We start from the raw sequence: 26,958 nt of genomic DNA, 5'->3' as shown, positions 1-26,958 counted from the left end.
TACATATAAGTTTTGAACTCAGAATCACATGTATAGAGATTTGTGCCATATAGAGAACTGCAGTTGTCTTCTTAGTGAGTGTTAAGTTATAAATGGGATAAATAATGGATATCCAGAATATATTATGTGCTCTTAGAGGGTTGGACAAATTACTTTCTTTCATCATCTCTCTTTCTTTCGACCCAACCCCCAGTTCACGTGACTTTACATGTGGCTATTACTAGTTCCTTTGAAAATTCTACACGACTCCCTATTTCTTGTTATATTTAATGTAAAAATAACTGTCATGCTTCTGAACAGAACCCTTTGATATCTTGAAAGCAATTATAGAATAAAGTGTAAACATTATATATCTGAGATTTCACAATTATTTTTCCTTTTACTTTGTTCCTTACATACTTTGTAATGTTAATGAGACAGAGATGAGAATATTTTAACATCTTCAGTATACTTTTTTTTCCCTAGAACCAAAGTTTGAATTAATACTTTTTATTTAATCATTGTAAAATACAGTTACAGTTTCTTATGATTGAATTTAAGTCATATAATGTCTAACACCCATCTCTTCACCAGTGTACATTTCCTGCCACTAATTCCCTCAGTTTTCCTGCCTTTCCCCTTTTCTGCTTCTGTGGCAGACATCTCTCCCCTCTGTAGTTTATAATAGTGTTACTGAAAGGGTATCATGCACATCACTTTACTTTTTTTCAGTTACCCAGTTCTTGTCCAACTATCATAGCCATAGTGTTTCCTTCTCTGCCCTATCTGCACTTTCCCATTTTTGTGGAAAGCTTTCTACCATGGATTAGTCTTTCTGGACCTCTTCTTTCTTATATTGGTACCATTATCATACTATCTATCTCTTACTTTTTTTATTATCCCACAAATGAGTGCAATTATTCTATTCCTCTTCTTCATTTTATGCAGCATAATACCCTGCAGATCCATTCATGTATAAGCACTTTTCATGGATCTTTTTTCCCTAATATTTGCTCAGTATTCCATTGTGTACATATACCACAGTTTATCTATTTATCTGTTCTTGGGCACTTGAATTGTTTCCAGATTCTGGCTATAGTGAATAGTGCTTCAATGAACATAGGAGTGCAGTTGTCTTTTCTGTATTGTGTTTTTTGTACCCCTAGGTATATTCCCTGGAGAGCATATCTTTTTACTTGTTTATTTTTTTGAGATGTATCCCTTTATTCTAGCATTTTCTCAATTTTAATTTAATTTGCATTCTAACCTTGCCCACCCATAATATTTTTATTAGTTGTAACTCTGAATTCATTCCTAGCCATTAAGGTTCTGTGTAGCAAATATATTTATCGGAGTGGTTTTTGTAACTTAGGTCATATACTTGTAGTTATTAGCTCTTTTGTTTTGTTTTGTTTATGGGTCACAGGAGGTGATACTCAGGATTTAATCCTGTTTCTTCTCTCAGGAATCACTCCTAGAGAACTCAAGGTTCTGTATGGGATGCCAGGTCCAAAGCAAGCACCCTAGCCACTGTGCTTTCTCTGACTTTACCATACACTTTTCTTTCTGCACGCATAAGCACATAATATTAGTCCTTGAAGTTGAATTAAAAAATAACTTTAAAAAAAAGGATGAAAAGTCTTTAATCAAAGAATATTTGACTCCATGTGTGGAAAAAAATAACAGAAGTAAGGTTTTCTTTTTGTTTATTGTGGCCTCACACATGAAAGGTAAATGCTTTACTGTTAAATTACATTTGCACCACAAATATATATATATAAACATTTTTTATTTTTAACTGTGTTATGACTTATTTTAACGTAATGTATAGTTTTTCATATAATTTATTAATATCATTTTCTATAGGACACTAATTAATTCAGTGACATCATATTGACCTCTGTACAGAAGATGAGAGCTGTATTTTTTTGTATTAAGTACAAAATGTGCTAATACTTAGTTGTAATATTAAAATTAGTCATCTCTAATTTTTCTTTTTATCATTTAGTTCAAGTGGCCCAGTAATCATTTACAGGACTTTTGACTGATAGCAATGATGTGCAAAAAATAACAGGGTTAACCCAGTTATTTTGTACAGCTACTCCTAGTTGTTGCTAATCACAATTCTAGAGTGTACAATTAACAAAGTCTATGAAGGACAGTAATTAAGACCCATTTGTCTTTCAAATGAGCTAATGTAGGTTCTAATGATGGCTTAAATTCATATATGAGGGATGCCCACAGTAATTTTGAGGTCATTGTGTACTCTGAAGGCATGGAACTCAAATTACCACCTTTTTAGGATTGTGATAGCATATTATATTTTGAGAAAATATTTCCCTGATAGATGAAGTTGCATTTCATAGCAATCTCTTTATTGATTAACTTTTAAATTAAAAAAAATACATGATTTTTCATGAGAGCAGTTGTCAAAAAAAACATTTTAAGCTTATTTAAAAAGATTTAAGTCTTTCTAATGCTGATGTGTGGTCTTTGTTAAGGCCTGGTATATTCATAAATTTAGTTTTTGGGTTTTAATGCACTTGGGATAGCTTAGTGGCAAAACTGCCTACCATAAAACTCTGAAGATTGTAAGGTTTTACTCAGTTATTGACACTGCCCAATGTAACCTTGAGTAGAATCCTAATGACTCTACTATTTGGGATCCCATCACTGAAAAACAAAAGAAATTAAGAAAAGAAAAGGTAGTTGTTTCATCTATAATGTACCTGAATTATATATGCCCCCTTCTTAACTTCTATCTGGTGTCTTCTTCTTACTTTTTTTTTTTATTCTCATGTTTGATTGTCTCTTTCATCAATGAGGAATTGACTTTTATTGATATTCTATGGGACAAACTTTTTTTTGCAGGCTAGTCCCCCTTATTCAGTGATGCTAGGGATCCAACCCAAGGTTCCTCATGCAGAGCATGCTCTTCAGTCCTATTAACCATCTCCTTGGTCTCTATATTGGACAAGCTTTTGATGGTGTGAGAAAATGAATCCATGTTTACAGAAAAGAATTTATACACCTGAAGTTTACCATCCTTTTGCCTACTGTTTGGTCAGAGAATTCACTGAATTTCTTCATAAAGATCCCTGTGGAAACTAAACAAATAAGGCACTTGAAAGGAGACAGGTTATTGGTTTTTCTCATTAAGTCCACTGCTGGATTTTCATTAGTTCTAATCCATTTTCTTTCAAGATGAGACATATAGGCCAGAACTAATTTTCATGATTTCAATAAACTGGGATGGTTTATTTAGACAATGAAGTAAAAGTTATCAGTGTACTTTTACTGTAATATTACTGCTAAAAATAAAGTCAGAAAATGATGGAAGGGGAAAGTTATCCTATTTAAAAAAAGAAAAGTTTATTTCATAGTCGTTGTGGTGAAGGTGATTAATCGGGTAGATTTTGCACTTCAGATTTTTTTTTTGTGCCAAATTGTATAGAAGTAATTGAAATAGCATGGAAGAATCTATCACTAACCTCAAACATTTTAGAGTCTATAACATTATGTCTATTTCGTTCACTATTACGAGTTGATTTCGAAGTGCTCTTTAGAAGCAAGTAACATGATGTCTTAAATATTAATCACCTTTTGAACTGAATGACAGAGAAAGTGTTTTGACACTTCTGTTCTTTCCCTTATTTCTGCCTCCACTCTGTCCCTATTAAAGTTATTATTTAGACTTTAGTAAGATGGATTTCAAAAATCGTTGTATTTGTATCTTCTATTCCTTGTACTATTTCAAACTTTGTGCTTTGGTCTAATGTTCAGTCGTATCCAAATAAAAATTGAGTTTATAAAAATTGAGAATTTTAATAAATATTAACACCAATTTTAATTTAAATTATAAGACCTTGTATAGACATTAACTTGCTTGTTTTGCATGTAGCTAAAACAGGCTGAATGATTTATTTCCTACTCTGCATGTTATTCCTTTGAGCAGCAACAGAAGTGATCCTTGAGTACAAATCCATGGTGTGGCTCTTACACCCAGACCAAAACAAAAAATGATTTATTTTAGATCACCTATGTCATTCTATTTTTCTTCAGTGCATTGTGCATTTCTATCAGGTGTTTGGAATGTAACGGCACTTTTTCTATTCTGCTTGTAGGGGGCTGCACGTTTGATGATGGCCCAGGGGCCTGTGATTATCACCAGGATCTCTATGATGACTTTGAATGGGTACATGTTAGTGCTCAAGAACCTCACTATCTGCCACCCGAGATGCCTCAAGGTAAGAATCATTCTGATTACACACTGTGGAAAAGGGATAGGTCCTGCTGTGGAATATGGAGCATTTAAATCCAGCAGCGGACTTAATGAGAAAAACCAGTACATGTCTCATTATTTTTTTATTTTTAATAATTTTTTCTTTTTTTTGGTTTTTGGGCCACACCCGTTTGACGCTCAGGGGTTACAACTCCTGGCTATGCACTCAGAAATTGCCCCTGGCTTTGGGGGACCATATGGGACACTGGGGGATCGAACTGCGGTCCGTCCTACGCTAGCGCTTGCAAGGCAGACACCTTACCTTTAGCACCACCTTTCCGGCCCCATGTCTCCTTATTTTTAATTCTAACCATAGTTTGTTAGAAAAGTGATTTTATATAACTTGGCATCTATATCTTAATGTGTTATTTGTATTATCCTCAGGGACTTTTTGTATTCTAATATTCTTCAAGCATATTAACTATACTTTTATTATTTCTGTCTTTGGAAAAATAGAAGTATTCTATATAAGTGCTAGTGTTTCCAGATCAATTGTATTGAAATGAAAGTCTACAAAATGAAAAGCAAAACCAAAATTTTTTGAGATTAATTAAAAAGATGAGGTCATCCTAGGTTCAATCCTTTGACCTGTGCAAATACCAAGATCTCTAGCTACAGAGGCAGGATTTTATCATCCACAACGGAGCGGAAAGTTTCCAGACAACAAAGGACCAAGGGGAGAGTAAAAGAACAAGTATGGAGCTTGTAGTTATTCCCAGGACAGTATACTTCAAGGGTGGAGAAACCCTGTATCTCTTAGGCCAAGGGAATTCCCTTTCTAATTTCCCGAATATTTACTGTGCCTATGCAGGGAGGGAGGGAGGGAGGGAGGGAGGAGGGAGGAGGGAGGGAGGGAGAGGGAGGGAGAGCGAGGGAGAGAGAGAGAGAGAGAGAGAGAGAGAGAGAGAGAGAGAGAGAGAGAGAGAGAGAGAGAGAGAGAGACACAAATTAACTTTGGGGGGGTTGTTATTGTTGTTTGTAGCTTGATTTTTCCCTGTGGGTTTTCTCTCTCTCTATTTCTTTCTTTCTTTCTTTCTTTCTTTCTTTCTTTCTTTCTTTCTTTCTTTCTTTCTTTCTTTTTTCTTCTTCTTTCTTTCTTTTTTTTCTTTCTTTCTTTCTTTCTTTCTTTTCTTTCTTTTTCTTTCTTTCTTTCTTTCTTTCTTTCTTTCTTCTTTCTTTCTCTTTCTTTTCTTCTTCTTTCTTTTCTTTTCTTCTTTCTCTTTCTTCTTTCTTTCTTCTTTCTTTCTTTCTTTCTTTTTTCTTTCTTTCTTTCTCTTTCTTTCTTTCTTTCTTCTTCTTCTTTTCTTCTTTCTTCTTTCTTCTTTCTTTCTTCTTTCTTTCTTTTTCTTCTTTCTTTCTTTCTTTCTTTCTTCTTTCCTTTTCTTTCCTTTTCTTTCTTCCTTCCTTTCTTCTTTCCTTTCCTTTCTTTCTTCCTTCTCTTTTCTTTCTTCTTTCTTTTCCTTCTTCCTTTCCTTCTTCCTTCCTTTCCTTCCTTCCTTCCTTCCATCTTCCTTCCTTCCTTCCTTCCTTCCTTCCTTCCTTCCTTCCTTCCTTCTTCCTTCCTTTCTTCCTTCCTTCCTTCCTTCCTTCCTTCCTTCCTTCCTTCCTTCCTTCTTCCTTCCTTCCTTCCTTCCTTCCTTCCTTTCTTCCTCCTTCTCCTCTCCTCTCCTTCCTTCCTTCCTTCCTTCCTTCCCCTCCTTCCTTCCTTCCTTCCTTCCTTCCTTCCTTCCTTCCTTCCTTCCTTCCTTCCTTCCTTCTTCCTCTTCTTTCTTTCTTTCTTTCTTTCTTTCTTTCTTTCTTTCTTTCTTTCTTTCTTTCTTTCTTTCTTTCTTTCTTTCTTTCTTTCTTTCTTTCTTTCTTTCTTTCTTTCTTTCTTTCTTTCTTTCTTTCTTTCTTTCTTTCTTTCTTTCTCTCTCCGTCCCTCCCTCCCTCCCTCCCTCCCTCCCTCCCTCCCTCCCTCCCTCCCTCCCTCCCTCCCTCCCTCCCTCCCTTCCTTCCTTTTGTGGCTGGTGTCTTTATTGCTATGGTGCCTTTCAAAAATCTTGTTTGATTTTAAAAAAAGTAAGTATTGTTGTTATGTTTTTCTTCCTCTTTCCCTTTCTTCTCTTAAATTGATATTTATAGACTCTAGAAGGACTCCGCCCATTTTTGCTTGTTTGATTTTTGCCCCATTTTATTTTATTATTATTTTTTCTTTCCTTCAAACAGAACCACTTAATTTGAATCATCTTGTTCTGCCTCACAAATTGATGGGGAAATAATGGAGGGTACCAAGACCAGACAGTCATATGAACATTAAGTAGAAATAAAAAAAAAACGAACAGACAAACAACAAATGCAAAGCCAATGACAACAGAATCGACTCCCAATCTACAACATGCTAGACACAGGGGATCACTTATACTATCAACCAAGGGGGTAAAGGAGGGGATATGGAACACATTCTAAGAACAGAGTTGGAGGGAGGACAAGATTGGTGGTGGGAATGCCTCTGATTCAATGTCGCTATGTCCTTAAAATATTACTGTGAAAGAGTTGTAATCCACTTTGTCAAAATGAAAATTAAGACAAACAAACAAAAAACAACCACAAGGCCAGTACTGATTTTTTCTTCTTAGTAGAAGAGAAGTCTATCTAGGAAGTCCTAAATTTGATTCCTGCCATGGTTGAGTATATAGTTCTGCACAGCAAAAGCAGAATTATAAGATAAGCTAGATCCATATGTGTTCAGTTAAATATCACTGGTTTGCAAACAGTCAATAAATTTATGTTTTGTGTGTGTGTGTGTGTGTGTGTGTGTGTGAGCACGTGTGCAAGCGTGCGTATGTGCAAGTGAGTGACAGTGCAGTGTTCTCAGGCCAGGAAGATACTGGGAACTGAAACCAATACTAGTCATAATCTCCTTGTTTTTATGTAAACCCATCAGTTTGTCAGAGAAGAATCAGCCTGGAAATAGAAGTTGACAAATGGAGGCGTTCTATGAATGAACTGTAGAAATGAAAGCTGAGCTCTGATCACTATTTCTGTAGACCTTATTGTGCCTTTTCATTTTTGTTTTTGTGAATTATTAATATAATTTAAGTCAATTTGAGTTGTCTATGGTGATAAACATTTTACTCTTTTAAGTTACACATTTCATTTTATACATTAATAGGCAAATAATGCCAGTTAATTCTTATATACCAATTTGAAATTAGTTTTGATCAATATGCATGTTTGGCTGCTTATAAAATAAGCATAAAATACTGTTTAGAAATAACTTATGAAGTTAAAGATTGGGGCTGGAGCGGTGGCGTGGAGCAGTATGGTGTCTCTGCTTTGCCAGCACTAGCCTAGGACGAACTGTAGTTTGATCCCGCGACATCCCATATGGTCCCCCAAGCCAGGAGCGATTTCTGAGTGCATAGCCAGGAGTAACCCCTGAGTGTCACTGGGTGTGCCCCCCCCAAAAGAAGTAACTTACAAATTAAAAGTTGATTTTAAGTAGGAATTAAAATACTGCTTTCCCTTCAATTGTTTTGGAATAAATAATACACTTTAAAATCATGTTATGTATAGCCATTTAGTACATTACAATATAATCATGTATGTAAAATCTATGAATTGCCAGGAGTAAAAAATACAATAATTATATCATCCAAGTTTATAAACTACAAAAAACCTAAAGTCATATTTCCAAGTTTGGGTTTTAAGTGAACATAGTAAATTTATCCTTTTGAAGGATTTATTGGTATCACATGTGATATGTTGTTCGAAAGTAGGGTGAATTAAATCAGATTTCTATCCTAGATTGTAACTTTCATTGGGTGAGTAGGCAAATGGTTATTTCTGAAGCTGTACTGAGCTATAATTTCCTTGCCAGAGGAATAAATTGTTACTATGTGGCAGACATCCTTATGTTTGAACCCGACTTAGAGCTGTCGGCCAACTCATTTAGATTGGGGTATAGTTTTGTCTTTTTCTTTTAAAGGTACACATCCTTATTTTCTTGGTACATTTTCATGATAAATCTTTCCTTCAAGAGTTCACCTCTCCCACCCCACCTCTGTGGTATATTTAGATTGTATTTTTTTTTAAGATATAAAATTAAAAGAGGTTGCTGGGATGCAGACATTTAGACTGTTTATCATCAGAGAATAATCAGAAAGACATTGATTTATGGAAATGTTACCATTGTTAATTACCATTGAAGAACAGTAATGAATAGCTGAAGAGCTCCTGCTCAGATGACCTTGTTGGCTCACCTTTGATGAAGAGTTTAATTGTTGGTGGTTACAGTGCAGGATGATACGCATTGAAAATGAAAATTTGAAATTCAGCCACATCTTCTACTTAATAGGATATTAAGTAATTAATCATACAGAGGAGGGAAAAAAGGTCATGGCCACTTTAATTTTTCAGGATGTAACTTCTGTTTAGTCTTCAGAAAGGAGAAACTAAACACGCAATTGTTTGTTCTTCACTTACAAGTCTCAGTTTATTACATATGTGTTTTTTTCCCACATCCCTTCTATTTGCTGTAAAATTTCACGGAATATTATCTCTTCCAAATATTTGCCAAAACATTGAGATTTATCTAATTATAAATGTATCTTTCACAATTGCTTTTATGTCTCATTTTAATAATAAATAGTTATAGTTAGCCTTTTTACTAATTAAAAATACGGCATATTTCATTCTATGTTCAGCTGAGAGCTACTTAACTTTTTATATGGTATTTGGATTTTGTTAACTGACTTCTTTCATATTGTCTTTATGGACTGAAAACATAAAAGGAAAAAGCAAGGTGGGTAAATATAATAGGAAAAGAAATCAAGATGGCAAGAATAAAACAGTAGAGACAAGGAGAAAATTATTTCTCTCTGTGGAAGATACAGAGTACTCGTAATAATTGCTTAAAATGTTCCAGCAATTTCTCACCCCTTACACACCTTTGACAGGGAACAATGATGGTGGCTGAAAGGCTTGCTAAGTACACTAAAAATGGTATGTGGACGTGTCATAATAATATAAGGACCAGAAAACATGAAAGCAATCATACTTTAAAGAATTTTGATCCAAAAGTACATCTAGAAAGAAGCACACTCAGCTGAAGGATAGAACTCAACATTTACTGTTTATGACTGAAACCCAACTACAAACATGCTTGTAATCATGGTGCTTAAATAAAGATTTAATTAAAAAAAAACCTCTCTCGGGGCCGGGTAGGTGGCGCTGGAAGTAAGGTGTCTGCCTTGCAAGCACTAGCCAAGGAAGGACCGCGGTTCGATCCCAAGGCATCCCATATGGTCCCCCCAAGCCAGGGGCGATTTCTGAGCACATAGCCAGGAGTAACCCCTGAGCGTCAAACGGGTGTGGCCCAAAAACAAAAACAAAAACAAAAAAAAAAAACAAAAAAAAACTCTCAACATTTAATGTATTAATGAGGCCATGGGCAAATAACTCTCACATATATTGCTGGTTACCTTTTTAGTCTGCATAAACACATACTATAATTCAGTAAATCCATTCCTGGGTATAAAGAGCTGAGTACAACTGTTTTTGCAAATGTTGACTGCAAGAATGTTTGCAGCATCTGTATTCATAATATTATGTCTCAAACTAGAGTTTGGGACATGTCCCAAACAATCCAGTTGTCTGTCAACAGCAGAATGGAAAGTTAAATTCTGATAGTATTTTTTTGTTTTGTTTTGTTTTGTTTTTTTGTTTTGTTTTTGGTCACACCGGCAGCACTCAGGGGTTACCCCTGGCTCTGTGCTCAGAAATCGCCCCTGGCAGGCACGGGGGGACCATATGGGATGCTAGAATTCGCACCACTGTCCTTCTGCATGCAAGGCAAATGCCCTACCTCCATGCTGTATCTCCGGCCCCGAATTCTGATAGTTTCTTGAAATGTAATATTGCATTGATTTGTAAACGTTATTTTATTTCTCTTTATTAACTATTGATATATTTGCTATTGAGAAGTTACACCAACATAATATTGAGAAATAAATTTAACATGGTTTGTAAAATTCATATTATTTATTTTAAAATAGTGAGTGCTAATTGATGATGTGAAAAGTCAGGTCCATTATTTACCTGTGGCAGGGACAGGTGATGATTTTCAGGATTAGTGCTTGGAAAACACAAAAGGGGGGCGTCCTGGATTTTGGAAGTATGCTAATTATTCCCTTTCATAGTGTTTGTATAGGTATGCTCTGACTGAAAAACTAGTTAATTGTACAGTTTTAAGTTGTGTTCTTTTCTTTTATGGTTTTTTTTTTTGGGGGTGGTGGTGGGGTGGAGCTCACACCTGGCAGCGTTCTACACATAGAAATTGCTCTTGACAGGCTCAGGGGGACCATATGGGATGCTGCAGTTCAAACCAGTGTCCTTTTGCATTGCAAGGCAAATGCCCTACCTCCATGCTATCTCTCTGGCCCATTTCTTTATGTATTTTATGTTAATAAAACTTGTTGGGAAAAGTAAAATAAAATCAGTGCTCACAATGGTATGAGACAACTAAATTAATAATTTCAATAATTTATATTGTTAATGTTTAATATTTATATATTATAAAATTGAATACTAACATTAGAGGCAAGAATAAAATATTTAAAAAATCTCTAATGGACTTTAATATTTTTCTTGAACAACTGGTTTCTTTTATATTAAAAATATATATATTTTTTAATTTTGTTGAGCCTATCACTAATACTCTTTTCTTTGCTTAGTCATCTTTCTTCCTACTGGCCAAAATTTTACTCAATGTTTACTCTGTTGATTTCAGCTCCACTTGCTTTCAGAAAAATTTTTTGACTGGAAGGCAATATAGTTAAAACTCATATTTTCTTAATCTTAATATTCAGATTTTTTTCGTTTTACATATTTCAGTTGCAGTTGTTTTACTGTCATTTTTAACATGATCTTTCCCGAAAAATTATCATGTCCTAAAGAATTAGGGGCCGGGAAGGTGGCACTACAGGTTAGGTGTCTGCCTTGCAAGCGGATGGACTGCGGTTCGATCCCCCGTTGTCCCATATGGTCCCCCAAGCCAGGGGTGATTTCTGAGTGCCTAGCCAGGAGTAACCCCTGAGCGTCAAATGGGTGTGGCTCAAAAATAAAAAAAAAATTATAAAAAAAAGAATTTAAAACATATTTACCTTTTTTATTTTCCAAGATGCTTTTTCATTTTCTCATAAAATGTGGTTGAAATATGTTGGCTTAAGATGCTTAATTGTTTTGTTACAATATTAATTGTGCCCCTGAGAGATAGTATATGTGGTAAAATATTTGCCTTATATGTGTTCAACCAGTTTCTAATCCCTCATAGTACATAAGTTCTCCCTACCATCACCAGGAGTCACCTTTGAGCACAGTCATGATCAGTTCCTGTATACACCTGAGTATCTGTTACCAAAATTTGATTGAATAAAAATCAACCCTTTGTTCTATTAGTATTTATATTTCATTTAGTTTTTTATATAATTAGATGATTTTCACATACATTTTTTTAAATTCATTTCATCTCACCAATTTATTTGAGATAAATTTTAATGTTTATGGTCAATGTTCTCTTTTGTGATTTTTCTCTCATTATAATGAATTGTCTTAAACATATTGATCCATGACCATATTTCTCAAATATTCTTTTATACTTATCACCCAGTGAAATACATTCACTTGAAAATAGGGGGTTTAGGGATAGCACAGTGGCGTTTGCCTTGCAAGCAGCTGGTCCAGGATCAAAGGTGGTTGGTTCGAATCCTGGTGTCCCATATGGTCCCCCGTGCTTGCCAGGAGCTATTTCTGAGCAGACAGCCAGGAGTAACCCCTGAGTACCACTGGGTGTGGCCCAAAAACGAAAAAAAAAAAAAAGAAAATAGGGAGTTTCTTAAATGTGAGAATATGAATTCTGATAGACATCTTAATGTATTTATCTTTTTTAGTAACTATAAATATGTTTTCTAAAACAAGTTTCTGTAAGATGACTAACAGAATTTTAGTCTAGGGTACCTCTAGACCATATTTAAAGTTGTGACTATACTTTAGATTTCACTTTCCTGTGGGTACATTTTACTGAAAGTAGTATAGTCACTAAGCAGACTTCCATCTTTAAATTTTACATACAATCTATGCCATAAAAACTAATTGAATTAGTCTGAGGATTAAAATTATAAAACTCTTATTAGAAAACTTACATAGTTATATGTGAATAGTTACATAGCTACATTGTTATGTGTGAATTAACAATTTTAGGTTTACCAGAAATCTTAATTCTGCCTTCTTGTCATATATTTAAACAAAGTTAAGGAGCATTATAATACATAGCAACATAGCAAAGATTAAACTTGCTGTTAAGAAATGTACATTTAGGGGCCAGAGTGTCAGCACAGTAGTAGGGCATTTGCCTTTTATGCAGCTGACCCAGGACAGACCTGGGTTCAGTCCTCGGCGCCCCATATGGTGTCCCATCCCAGGACCGATTTCTGAGTGCAGAGCCAGAAGTAACCCCTGAGCATCACCAGGTGTGGCCCCAAAACCAAAAATCGAAAACCAAAATAAATAAGTAACTAACTAAATAAAAAAAACAAAATGCATCTTTATACTAATTTAATTTTATAATTATTTAAAAATATTTGCTTGCCTGTAGATAGGCATAAATTATTACCCAGGTGGCTAGAATCATGTATGTCATTGTCAAATATTTATTTAGTGAGACTAAATATGTGTTTATATATTTAGCATATATAGGTAAAAGTAATTTTCTGCTTGGCTTTCTTTTGATAATGTAAAATAGTGAAAAGCAAATAAAGCATTAAAGTTAATTTGATTGACTTGTTGACATTTTATAGCCAATACAGATTCAGCTCAGTTTTCTGTGCTTAAGTATTAGACTCTAAGTTTTTTGAAAGATGATGGGCTGATATATTTCAATGCTTAATTTTTGGCTTTGTTCTCAGAGATCATTCCTGGTGGTGTTCAGGGGACCAGACCATAGATGGTTCTGGATATTGAATGCAGGTTTGTTGTCTACTAGTGAGTTTCTCAAATAGAAAAAAGATCTGAAGTATTTAGCTTGTGATAGTTTAGGGATAAGTAGATCAAATAATTCTTTGTAGTCTATCAAAACTAGTATAAGATCATTATTAAAACTAATTTCTTCTATAGTACCACCTTGCCTTTCTTTCTTTTTTTTTCTTTTAAGTTTTTAGGCCATACTTCGCGGTGCTCAGGGGTTGTTATTCCTGGCTCTTTGCTCAGAAATCTCTCCTGGCAGAGCTCAGGGGACCATATGAGATGCTGGGGCTCATCCTGGGCGAGCCACATACCAGGCAAATGTACTACTGCTGTGCTGTCACTCCGACCCCTATTTATTTATTTTTCTTAAGGCACACTCAGTGATGCCTAAGGGTTGCTTCTGGCTCTACATTCAGGAAATACTATTGCTTATGCTTGGTGGACCACTGGGTGCATATGATTAACCTGGGAGAGGCCAAATGTAAGACAAATCCCCTACCCACAGCACTATTGCTTTAATCTCAGATTATGTGATATTTTTTTGGAATGGGGACACACCTGGCAGTGCTGAAGGCATACTCCTGACTCTGTGCTCAAGGATCAGTCCTGTTAGGTATGAGGGACATCATAGGGTGCCTGGAATTGAACTTGGTCTGTATGTGTGCAATGCAAGGTTTCCTGCCTGCTTTACTTTCACTCCAGCCCCATCTTACTTTTTAATTTTAGCATAGCTGACTTTTCCTTGACTTGATCTTGGATATTAAAATCTACTATATATTGAGATACATATTAAATTTTATCACAGTGATTTTTTTCTACTGCCTCATCTAAAATAATATCTCCTTCAAATTTTAAAAGTTCAAATGACTGTCTTAATTGTCACATAAAATAGAAACAGAGGCTTATCTATTCCTTGGAATTGCTGCTAAGCTTAGAATTTTATTGACAGTAGTCTCATTCCTTAATGGAGTGCCTTGTTCTTTCTTTGAATTACCTGGATGTTATTTTTAGTTATTTGATGAGCACTTGCTGACTGTCTAAACCTTACAGAACATATATTTTGTGCTGCCTCATTAGAGTTTGTATGGTAGAAAAGAAGTCAGGACTAGATGAATCAGACTAAAGTTGAGGATTCGAAAATAATTTGAAGACTTTGTTTGCAACAGGGTATTTTCGGAGCAGAATTATGGGCTGATTTCACTGTGCTGTTCCCCACCATGCTATCATGTGTCTGTTGGTACTTTTCCCTTCAGCAGAGAGAAGATAGTTTACCACCATTGAGTTGCTTATTAAGAACAGTGGGGGTTGGAAGTAGAGCAGGGTCAGAGTGAAAGGCTGTAATGGACTATTTGAAGAGTGAGCCACTTCATGAAGGCTGGTTTTTAATGCAAGGACTATTACCCTTGTGAGCAAAACTGCAGCATGAAGAATGTCTAAATTACAGTGGACAGAAATGGCATGCTGAGGCAGGAATATTTTCCTGATATTTCAGGTCAGTAATGTGTCTAGGTTAGATATGTCCCAATATATCTCAGGGGAAAGAAACAGTCTAGTATTTAAAAAAAAAATGGGGGAAAATTGTGTCAGTGTAGAGCACTTCCAACCTCCTAAGTGAATTAGGGATGAGAATATAGAGTAATTTCAAGGACTGTGCAGACACCCTTTCTATGTACCTTAAAAATCAATAGAGTCCAAAGAAACAAAATTACTTTTCCTTGAGGTGCATGTGACCGAAAGCACAGTTATGACCTTTTACTTTTCCTTTCCAAAAATAAACTTGCCTCCTGATGGTTAAGAAACTCTCTTTGACAGTCTCAGTTTTTAAGAATACTTTATTTTAAACAAAAGAAAGTCAGAAAACAGTATCAGGAAAGGAATAAAATGCTGCAGAATTAAATAATGATTATTTTAATGATTTCTTAGTTTAATATTGTAAAAACAATAGAAACTGTTTTATACTTCTAATTATCATTACTTAAAAAGATACTTTTACAATGTTGGAGAGATTTTGAGTTTTCTAATCTAATCTAATCTAATCTGCCTAGAGTACTGCAATATGTTGCACAAACCTCTTTAAAGAAGTTACAGATTATAAATCATTTCTTATAAAAAATAATTTTTTTTCAATTTTGGGCCACACTCGGCTGGCGCTTAGGGGTTACTCCTGGCTCTGCATTCCAAAATCTCTCCTGTCTTGGGGGACCATATGGGACATCAGGGGATTGAACTGTGGTCCTTCTTAGGCTAGCACCAGCAAGGCAAATGCCCTATCACTGTGCAAAATCTCTCCTGTCTTGGGGGACCATATGGGATGCCAGGGGATTGAACCGTGGTCCTTCCTAGGCTAGCACCAGCAAGGCAAATGCCCTATCACTGTGCTATCGCTCTACCCCAAGAGAATGTTTTCTAAGTTTTCACAAAACGTCAACTAACAGGGATAGCTGTTTAAAAATTAGGCTGAATTGTTTATACCTAAAGTAAGTTCATAAGTTTTTAACATAATCCTAAATATAGTAGGTTAATTTCACAAATTTTAATAGGTTGACTATGCATTTTTGAATTTTCTTCCCTGCCAATTTCCACGTGGAATATCAAATTTGAATAATATAATGATTAATTTTATTGTTTTGAGGACACCTAAATTACAATATTATTTATGATTTAGACATATTAGTATTTTATTTATTTCTTGGGGTACACCAGAGGTGGTCAGGAGTAACTCCTGGCACCTGTATCTCAGAAGTTACTATTGTTAGACTCTGGGGATCTGATGGGATACCGGATTGAACCTGGGTCATCCACTTGAATGGCACAAACACCATACCCACTGTGCCTATTGCTCCAGCCCCCATAAAAACCTTACAGTATTTTTTTATACCACATTTCTCACACATTTATGTTCATCATATTGCTTCTGTCCATCTCGCATGTGCCTAAGCTGCCCACCCTACTGGCTTGGTAACTAGGTAAATTCAGTTCAGTTGACAAAGTCTAAGGATTTGTTGTCATTCGCCATTGTCTTATTCTTTTGCTCTGCTATATTATAATGCTTACATTTCACATATTAATTGCAATCATCCAGTATTTGTCTTTTCTATTCTGAATTCATTGCAATGAACTTCACATTTTATAGTTACATCCATGTTGTAGAAAATACAAGATTTTGTATTTTCATTCAATTGAATAATATTTCACTGTGTGCATGTTTGTGTTTTTGTATCCTAATTTCTTTATCTACACATTGTTGGGCATTGGAATATTTCTAGATCTTGGCTTTTGTAGATATTCCTACAATGAATTTGGGTTAAAAATTATGTCCTGCATGATACCAACAACAGAGACTGTGAAAAATAAAAGTGTGTTGGGACTACAGGCAATGTCTTGGATTGGACAATCTAGCTTGCCTGGAGCCTAGAATTGGTCTTGTGCCAGGAAACTTCAGGGCTCAGGTCTCTTTGTATTTAGGCCAAGGTTATTCCTTTCCATGTCCCTCATATTTTGGTGGGCCTATGCAAACAACAATTGCCACTCTAACACCATTTTTACTGTACTCCTTTGACTCTAATCCTTAAAAAGAACCCACTTAAAATTTGAGGTTAACTTAAGCTAATATGCATGTACATGGAAATGTAGAAAAATACTATGCCTGTAATGTTTAAGGAGTTACATAAGTTTTATGGCTTTAGATTGCCTTGTGTGCTGTTAAGAAATATTATAATGTGTTACAATCTGGGGACTTGAGGGACAAAGTAATTGTACATGGATTCTGTCTTATTTATCTTAATGTTCTTTGGCTGAAATTTCAAAGTTAAGATATCAGCAAGGGGACTTCTGGGAATTATGTGATAGGTGACTGTCCTTCCACTGTAACTTTACCTTGTCCTCTTTCTTTGCATCTTTGTTCTCATAATGAAAAATAAAAAAATTTATATATAAAAAAAAGATGGCAAAAGTCAGGCTTAAAAAAATTATGTCCTGAATGTCTGATTTTTGTTCATGCCAGGTTAAACTTTTTGCATATTTATAAATGCCTTTCTGATTTTTTTTTCATTTCGGTGTTTTAAAAGATTCTTGCTTATTTATTTAACCCTCTCTAAACTATTTTGGGTTAGTAATTAAAAATTTTTAATTATAGCACTATGATTTACCAAATTGTTGATAATACAGTTGTTTCAAGCATTAAATGTTCAAGCACTGATCCTATCATCTGTGTGACTCACCAGTGACTCCAATCTCCTATCCCAACTATAGCCTGCCTCCATGCAATCACATATAAATTTACTGCATATTGCTTGTTGTTACACAAAGGAAATTGGAATTACCAAAATTTAGATCAACATGGTTCAGTTTGAAATGATTGTTGTTACTTTCTGGTTTTACTGAAGTCAGTTTCTTAGGGTTTGGTGAGGTGTGCTTTGGTGCTAGTTGAGACTTCTGTGTTACTGCTTAGGCTCAATGAGCTGGTAGATTACTACATAACTTTCAGGTTTCCTGTGATTAAGTCTGGGCGATACAACTATATAATTTTGAGGTGTCGAAAATTGAGACCACAAGTAGCTGTGCGGCCCAGGTTCTATATAGATCTACAACAAATTTAGTGGCTTGCTTAAAAGAACTTTTCTATTTCTTTATCTTCATCATATTGGGTTATATGATGTCACATAGATTTCTAGATCTATGTTCTAGCACTGGGGAGAATTAGCCTTGCTTGGAGTATGAGTAGACTTAACACAGTTTGCAACTGAGGTAGAGTTTTGTCCTGTATTTTCCTGAGGCACATGACCAACAGGATTTTTGATAAAAAACAAGGTACAGGTGCCAGAGTGATGGTGCAGCAGTAGGGCATTGCATTTGCCTTGCACACGACGGACCTATGACGAACCGTGTTTCGATATCCTCTGGTCCCCATATGGATGCCATATGGTCCCTCAAGTCAGGAGTGATTTCTGAGCACATAGCCAGGAGTAACCCCTGAGTTTTACTGGTGTGGCCCAAAATTCAAAAACCAAGAAAAAACTAAGGTGCATATATTAAACTAATTGTTAGAAGTATGGTTAGGTGTAACCATATAATTCAGAAGGTGTTGATATTTGAGAATAGCAGGGGGCATGTAGATAGTTCTAGATAGATTGATAGATAGCTGGAGCACATTCTTTGCCAGCAGGCATCTAGGGTTCAATTCTTGGAATCACATGGTACTTCAAGTCCCATTAGGGGTGATACCAAAAACAAACAAACAAAAAAAAACAACAAACAAGTCCAAAAAAATCCAAAGAATAAATTATTAATACATTATTATTAGAGTAACATGTTTGACTCTAATTTATTCCTTATGTTGAGTAGAGACAAGATTTCCTTTTACCCTCAAAGTAATTTTGGGGTTGTCAAGTAATCAAATTAATGTCCGGCAGATTTTTATGAGAAATGAACAAATTTAAGTAAGTACGTAAGAAGAATCTCCATGGATGTGGATTTTAAAGCTATTAAGGCAAAATTAGTATATAATCTGCTAGGAATGGGGTAGGAGCCTGGGGTTTCAAGGAGAAAGGAATTCAGAGCAATCACCTGTTATTAGGAGAAGAAATCTCATGACAGAGACAAATGTTATATAATCTCATTTGCTTTTTTTTTTTTATTTAGTAAAGAGTAAAACAAAACATAAGAACAGTTCTTAATTGTGGGTATGATATTCAATTTTCATTACTTTACTTAAGATTATTTCTGGTATTTGATCCTTCATCTGAATTCAATGTATTTACTGATTTTGTTTGTTTTGATTTGGGCCACACCCGGTAGTGCTCAGGGGTTAGTCTTGATTCTGTGCTCAGAAATAGCTCCTGGCAGGCTCTGGGGATCATATTAGATGCTGGTGATCCAACCCGGGTTGGTTTTGGGTCAGTGTGCAAGGCAAACACTACCTGTTATGCCCTGTATTTACTGATTTAAATGTAGCGGTCTCTAACATGTGAAATGAAAAATCTTACATCCATTATCAAGTTTATTACTAATGGAATCATAATTTGAAAATTTTAAGTTTTGCTTCTAATAATATGACATATGCTATGGTTAATATATTATAAGAATATAAACTTCAGATCTCCAGATGAAAAAGAAACCAAGTTCCTCCCTCCTTTCCTCCCTTTCTCCCCTCCCTCCCTTCCTCTCCCCCCCACCCTCCCCCCTTTCTTCCTCCTTACATCCCACCCTCCCAGCCTCCCTATCTCCCTTCCTCCCTCCTTCTCTTTCTTCTTACCATTCTTGCCACGTGCGATTTCTGAGAATAGAGCCAGGAGTGACCCCTGAGCGATGCCGGGTGTGACCCAAAAACAAACAAACAAAAAAGCTTTTAAACTTATGTTTAAACCTTTAATTCTTTAATATAAGTATTACATTACATTCATTACAATTAATGAATATTTTATAAATCATAAATAAATGTATTAAATGTCATATGCCAGCATAGAGACTCAGGTAAAAGAACTCTTAAAGTGGGCCCGGAGATATAGCACAGTGGCGTTTGCCTTGCAAGCAGCCGATCCCAGGACCAAAGGTGGTTGGTTCGAATCCCGGTGTCCCATATGGTCCCCTCGTGCCTGCCAGGAGCTATTTCTGAGCAGACAATCAGGAGTAACCCCCGAACACCGCCCGGGTGTGGCCCAAAAACCAAAAAAAAAAAAAAAAAAAAAAGAACTCTTAAAGTGTAAATCTTCCTGGGGTCTGTGAAATAGCATAGGAATACAAGTTGCTTGCAGAGTCTCTTGTTCTAAACCTTGTTTTGCCTGTGGTCCCCATCAGAGTTCACTTCTGAACACAGAACAAGAATAGTTCCTGTGTATCTCTGGGGAATCCCTATAATTTCTGACTTCTCCCTGAAAGGAAATATTTTTCTCTGATCTTTAGGTAATTTACATGCAATTATTATTTTATTAATAATTTTCTCAGGATCATAAATGTTATTTCTTTTTTGTTTTGTTTTGTTTTGTTTTGGACCACACCTCTTTGATGCTCAGGGGTTACTCCTGGCTAAGAGCTCAGAAATTGCCCTGGCTTGGGGGGACCATATGGGACGCCAGGGGATCGAACCGCAGTCCTCCTTGGCTAGTGCTTGCAAGCACCTTACCTCTAGCACCACCTCTCTGGCCCCATAAATGTTCTTCTAGATAATTTGTTATTATTTCCCCTCCCATCTATCCATCGTCAGATTAGCCACTTCTCACTCTTTTCTCTTGAGGTAATTTAGCTTTGCTATCAATGAACACTGGTATTTCCTATTTTTTTTAGTTCATTAATTCTATATCCTTATATGTCAAAAATAACTATGCCATTCTCTTTTTAATTTTTATTTTCATAAAGCTTTCCTATACTTTCCACTTGGCATTAAATGGCAAAATGTTCATTTTATTCAAGCCATTAATGTATTTTATCTAATCATTTGTAATCAATCACTTTAGTTGTTTACTTAATTAAAATTTCTTTCTAGGAATGTCGTAATAAACTTTTGTGTGGATGTAATAGTTATGTAATATTTTTATATTCATCGGGTAGATATGCAAAAATTAGGACTTGACTTTCCTTCATCTCAAACGATACATTCAATCTACTTATAAACATTCTCAAAGGAACAGACCAGATTACTGGTAGTCTATTATAGCTCTTGATTCTACATAGGAAATAATATTCCTTTGAGAGAGAGATGAATTATGTTTTGAATTTTGTTTTTATTGGATTGATCAGGTAGATCATTTCAAATGAAATCAAGTCTCCTTATTTTGATAGTGGTGACAATTTCTTTGTCACCTGTTTTCTTGTAAATTAAAATCAATGAGGACAAAATGATAGTAGGTAGAACTGACAATTGCTGTTATTTCTCACTCTCATATAGTAGAGGTTTTCATTAGTTATAATGATTGTATAAACTTATTTTCCTGAATTCTGTTATAAACTGGATAGTTTTCAAGAAAGTTTTCTCTAAGCTTAGTAAGCAGCACCTCAAAGTTAGTTGAAATTTTAAATGTTTCATATCTATGTTTAGAAATCGAATACTTAGAGGCTGGAGCAGTGGTGCAAGTGGAAAGGTGTCTGCCTTGCCCAAGTTAGCTGTGTTTTGATCCCCTGGTGTCCCATATGGTCCCCCAAGTCAGGAGTGATTTCTGACTTCATAGCCTGGAGTAACCCCTGAGCATCATTGGGTGTGACCCCAAAACAAAAAAAAATTGAATACTTATATACCTCATGAAATCTTCAAAGTGAAATGAATTATGAGAAATTATTTATCAATAAACTAATTTATGTTATGGAGTTATGTAATCATTAAAATTTGTAAATTTTTCATAGACTTTTTTCATGTTCTTTTTTAAAATTTTTTTACTCATTTTGTTATAAATCAATGTTTCAATATGGTAAACTGGATAACTGTATGGTAATAGAAATGAAGAAGCCATGGATATGGCTTATTGGTAGAAGAGTTGCCTTTATATATGAGAGGTTCTGGGTTCCATTTCTGGCCTGCTTTTTCCTCTTCTCTAACTTCATCCCTAAAGGCATACTACTACTATTGTGGAAGACACATTCACTGTGCCCAGTTTTCTTCTATTTTGCAGCAGGAAAATTTCAAATTCATTATGACTGATGAAACTTTAGGTTACTGACAGCAAGACCTGTACTTGTAATCACCATTAAAATGAAATTTCATTACCTCCGTAGGGACTTTGGAAACTCTGTCTTCTATAATTTTTTGTTTACAAATAAAATGATAGAACATTAGATAAATATATTCTAGAATCAGAGTTGTCTGAATGCAAACACAGGTTTTTTTTTTTTTTGAAATTTTCTGGATATATAATTTTTTTATTTTCCCATCAACATATTGTTAATAAGCCCCTCTTTTTCCCCTTCCTTAAGCCTCTCCCTCTCTTCAGTGCCATTGAAAGAAAATAATATTTCTGTAACATCTGGTAGTTCTTAACATTTTGTTGATGCTTAATAAATACTATTTCTTTTCTCTCTGGCACAAGGTGACATGGCTGGTTAGTAATCTCATTAATCTGTAAGAAATTGATTTGAATCACTTTTACTTACTATTTTTTTTAGCAAGAAATAAATTGCATTTCTCTATTATAATTTTTAGCAGCTCATTAGAAATTATTTTATATTCAATTCAGAAAATTACCTTTCCTACATAATTGTTCATCAAATGCAGGTGCCTGACATTATGACATAATGATAGCGAAAGATAATTTCTATAGAACAGAATTGGAGGTCAATGAGAACTTTTCAGACGTTTTCTTAGCAACAGTAGTATGTCCAAGGCATGAAACTAGTTTGGGGAAATTTTAACGTTTTAATAAAAATATTTAAATATCAACAAATTAAATATTAATTTTATCTCAATGTATAATGTTTAATGTTTTCTATTCGACTAATTATTTTCTCATTCCTATTTTAACATTTTTGTTTTTGGATTTTGAATCACATATGGTATAAAGGGTCTGCTTTTGACAGTGCAGTGGAATTATTCCTTGCATAGTACTGGGAATCATGAGTTACCAGGGATTAAATCTGGGCTTTTTAAATTAAAGAAATTGGTCTACTCTCCCGGGTTATATGTCCCACCTCCATTTTAGTATTTTAGAATATAGATATAGTTTTCTTTGCATTTCACTCAATTTTGAAAATAATTGGGTCTTGTAATTTGGGGTGAGGTGGGAGCTCTCAAGTAGTGCTTAGAAGGCCCAGGACTCTCACTGAAATTCTTGACCAACTGAACTAGCTCATCAGTTAAGGTCCTGCTCAGGCTCTGTAATATTGAGGAGACCAAGCTGTACCTTAAATCTCTTACTATCTTAACTGCCTTTAACTGTGCCATTTATTTAAAGCATCATGGTAAGATATGTAACATGTGGATATTAAGAAACTTAAAGTGTTTGCTTATGCACTAACAACTGTATGTTTAATGTCCCAAAGACAGTTCCTTGAATTTGAACCCTGGCCACACGTGCCCCAACTTTTCCCACTATGTCTAGCTAGTATTAGATAGGAATATATGTCTTGCTTAAGCATTTTTGTTGAATTTGAGATTATGTACAACTTTTAAAGCCTTTCTTTCTGCCTGCCTGCCTGTCTTCCTGCCTTCATTTCTTTTTAAGAAGAGAGTTGGCATCAGTTGTTTGGTGGTTAAAGAAACTGTGGTGCATCTATGCAGCTATTAGGAAAAAAATGCATCGTGAGATTTTTCTTATACATGGGCGCATATGGAAAGTATTGTGTTGAGTGGAATAAGTCAGGTGGAGAGGGATATAGAATGATCACATTCATTTGTGAGATATCAACAATATATTGTTATTAATATAGATATTAGTAGACAATAGCATGAGGGCTTGGAAGAAGCTTGCCACAGATATCAGGAGAGTGTAGTTAGGGCAAAGAAGGGACCACTCTGACCATGATAATTGTAAATGTTCACTCTGTATAAGAACTGGATGCTGAAAAAAAGATAAACTAATATGCCTGATACTCCTTCAATACTTTCAGTAACAATATTGGAAATCTAACTTTAAAAAGAAAATAAGGAGGTGAAGGGAGGGAGGGAGAGAGAGGAGAGAAAAAGGAGAGGGGAGTGAAAAAGAGAAGGGAGGGGAGTGGAGTAGAGGGGAGAAAGCAATGTAGGCCTAGAATCTGGCAGAGGAGAGGACAGGAGAGAAACTGGCTCTGGTGAAATGTGCCATTCATACATTGTATTACTAATACTCAATCATGAACAATTTTGTTACTGTGGGAGAAAAATAAGCAACAGTATTATGAGCAATCTTGTAATCTTGGTGTTTAATTAAAGTAATTAAAAAATGAGACCATTCTTGTTGATTGGATTGAGCATTTTAGAAATGTTGTACTACTTTTTACACCTGGAAACATTCTCATGTGAATATAGTAAAGCAATGTGACATCAGTAAATTTTTTTATAAAAAAGGATTAGTTTAGATATTAATACTTGCTTCTTTTTTTCCCCAGAGGGTAAAGAAATTTGTAAGGTCCAAAATAATACATGATTGAGAACATGTTTTGTAAACTTTGAAAATGGATTTTAGTAAACCAACAACTAATGTGTGTTGTATTAGTAGTGTAAGTAAAATGGATCTTGTATCTTTAATTATTTCTTGTCATTTTCAATAGCCAATGCTTCAAAGAGTAAAAAATCATGAATTACACGGTTTACGACTATGTTGTATTATATTTTATTGATTTACTGCACTTTATTTTATGGCCAGCTAGCAATGGTAGAATGCAGTGAGAGAAAGTAGGAAGCAAAAGTAAGGACCATTGCAATAGATAGAAATAAAATAACTGAAATAGGAATTGACCTTATTTCAAAAGAAACCATAATGGAACATTTAGTTAGTAACTAAATAGTATATTGAAAAATTATCACAGGCACAAGGTAAGGGATAGATCTTAAAAACAGTTATCTTTTGCATAGTCTTTTTTTTTTTTTTTTTTTTTTGGTTCACACCCGACAGTGCTCAGAGGTTACTCCTGGCTCTATGCTCAGAAATCACTCCTGGCAGGCTGGGGACCATATGGGATGCCGGGATTTGAACCACCATCGTTCTGTGTCTAAGGCTAACGCCTTACCGCTGTGCTATCTCTCCGGCCCCTGCATAGTCTTTTTCTAAGGCTCTTTTTGAGGGTATTCAATAATTAAATGTCCTCTTAAATTGTTCAGGTAACTTTTCCCATAACAAATACCTCATCATACATTTTGTTTTGTTTTGTGCCACATTCAACATGTTCGAGTTTACTTCTGGCTCTGCTGATATTGCTTGGGACACCATATGGAATAATTGAATCCCAGCTTAGCTGAGTGCAAGGGAAGTGCCCTACCCAGTCTACAATTGCTCTGGCCCTCTTTTTGTTACTTTCTTCTTTTATAGTTTTTATGATAAATTGCCTTCATACAAAGAACTTTGTTAACAAAAGAATTGTAAACAATAAATCAATATTGTAATACATTTGAACTTAGGTAGCAATAGTTTGTATTGATGAGTTTAATTCAATAATTTAGTCTTATATTTACACAGTGTTTAATTAAATTATGTTCTTTGCCATCTTGTTTTTTTAGGCATTTTCTTTCATTTACAGTTGCTTTCTTAGATGTGAGCATACATAAGTATATCACATATTTTATACATACAGATAGATATACACAAATTCATACAAGTTGTGAGGATATTAGAGCATGAACACAAGATCACCTTGAATCAAATCTAGGCATTGACACCTATAAGTCATCTTTTCTACAAATTGAACCACACCCCAAGCTTCCTCCTTCTCCTTTTTTTTCTCTTCTTTTTCTTCCACCTTCTTCCTCTTCTTCTCTCCCCCCCTTCTTCTTTTTCCTCCTCTTTCTCTTCTCACTCTTTCTTCAATGCCTCTTATTATTATTCTCTTTCTGGGTCTCTGGGACTCCAATGATTTCTATGTTGTTTCTGTTGAGTATCAAAGACTTCTAGCTTCATCTGTTCACATTCATTGAGTAGTTAATCCATTGTTTGATCATTTCCTTTAAGGTTCTTTTTCAATCTCTTCTGCTGTATGGAGTTATTCTGTATCTCACCTTCTGGCTCACTCATTCTGTCCTCAGCTGCTGTTATTCTGTTATTCCATTGAGGTTTTCATTTCATCTACTGAGATTTTCAGACCTGTTATTTCAGTTTGAAGTTTTCTGACTTCTATCTTCATATTCTCATGATTCGTATTTGTGTTCCACTCAACCTGATTTATGCTTTCTTTGAGCTTTATGAACATCCTTCATATTTATTGTTGGTACTTTTCAGGTCATCAGAGCTTTTTGGGTCTTTGTTCACTATACATGGGACTGTCCTGCATTATTTCCCCATTGTCATGCTTATAGTGTGGTTTTTACTATGTGCTGTGGTGTGGTTCATGGGTTAGAAAATACATGCAGTCTTGGAGTGGCAGCGCTCCTCTGGCTCCACCCTTATCGGGCGGGGACAGTTTACCTGGTGTTGGGCCCTGAAGAGATTATGTTTGCTGCATCATTCAGGAGAGCAGCCCTTTTAGTTACTTTCAATCTTATTTTAATTCACATGATATAATAGTTATACTGAATGGGTATAGCAAAAACAATATTTTAAAAGAATAAATACATGATATTGGAAATAGCAGAATGGTTTTTCCAAAGTAAAATATATTAATCATTTCCAAATATGTAGCATGCTTCACATGTTATATTTTTTTGTGATTTTGAAAAGGGGAATTCTACTTATGGATTAACTACTTAGAATTAAATTTCTTTTTCAGATTCTGAAAAATGATTTTTCTGAAGACTTCATGAATTTCAGCAGGAAATTTGTTTAATTTTCTATTAATTTTTGTTTGATTTTAAAGCAGTTTATATATATAGTATACTGTATATATAGTACAGTTTATATATAGTATACAGAACTCATGTAGAAGCTATGAAAAAACTCACCAGATTTATAACCAAGAGAAAAACACCATCAATTTTTCAATGTTATTTTTATCCCTCTTATAAATGTCTATTTGCTATTGCATGTGGATATACCACTCACTCTCTGTGTATGTATGTGTAAAATCATGACCATATACCATATGAATCATCCCCCCCTTTTGGTAACATAATATGTTAGTGTTATTTCTCAGCTAATTTTGGTATG

The 26,958-nt window shown here is 35.0% G+C and overlaps 1 protein-coding gene across 4 annotated transcripts in view; it reads left to right on the top strand.

Moving 5' to 3' along the window:
- Positions 1 to 26,958, top strand: part of PTPRK (protein tyrosine phosphatase receptor type K) — a 559,851-nt gene that overhangs the window by 148,207 nt on the left and 384,686 nt on the right. For all 4 annotated transcript variants that reach the window (XM_049771094.1, XM_049771093.1, XM_049771092.1 and 1 more), the window contains exon 2: positions 4,104 to 4,226. In XM_049771094.1, the coding sequence (XP_049627051.1) occupies positions 4,104 to 4,226 (123 nt within the window). The remainder of the gene's footprint in view (positions 1 to 4,103; positions 4,227 to 26,958) is intronic.

Source organism: Suncus etruscus, chromosome 4 (assembly GCF_024139225.1).
Source record: "Suncus etruscus isolate mSunEtr1 chromosome 4, mSunEtr1.pri.cur, whole genome shotgun sequence".
In the NCBI taxonomy this organism is placed as follows: domain Eukaryota; kingdom Metazoa; phylum Chordata; class Mammalia; order Eulipotyphla; family Soricidae; genus Suncus; species Suncus etruscus.
Note: the sequence above shows the minus strand (reverse complement) of the source record. Positions and strands in the feature narration are given on the sequence as shown.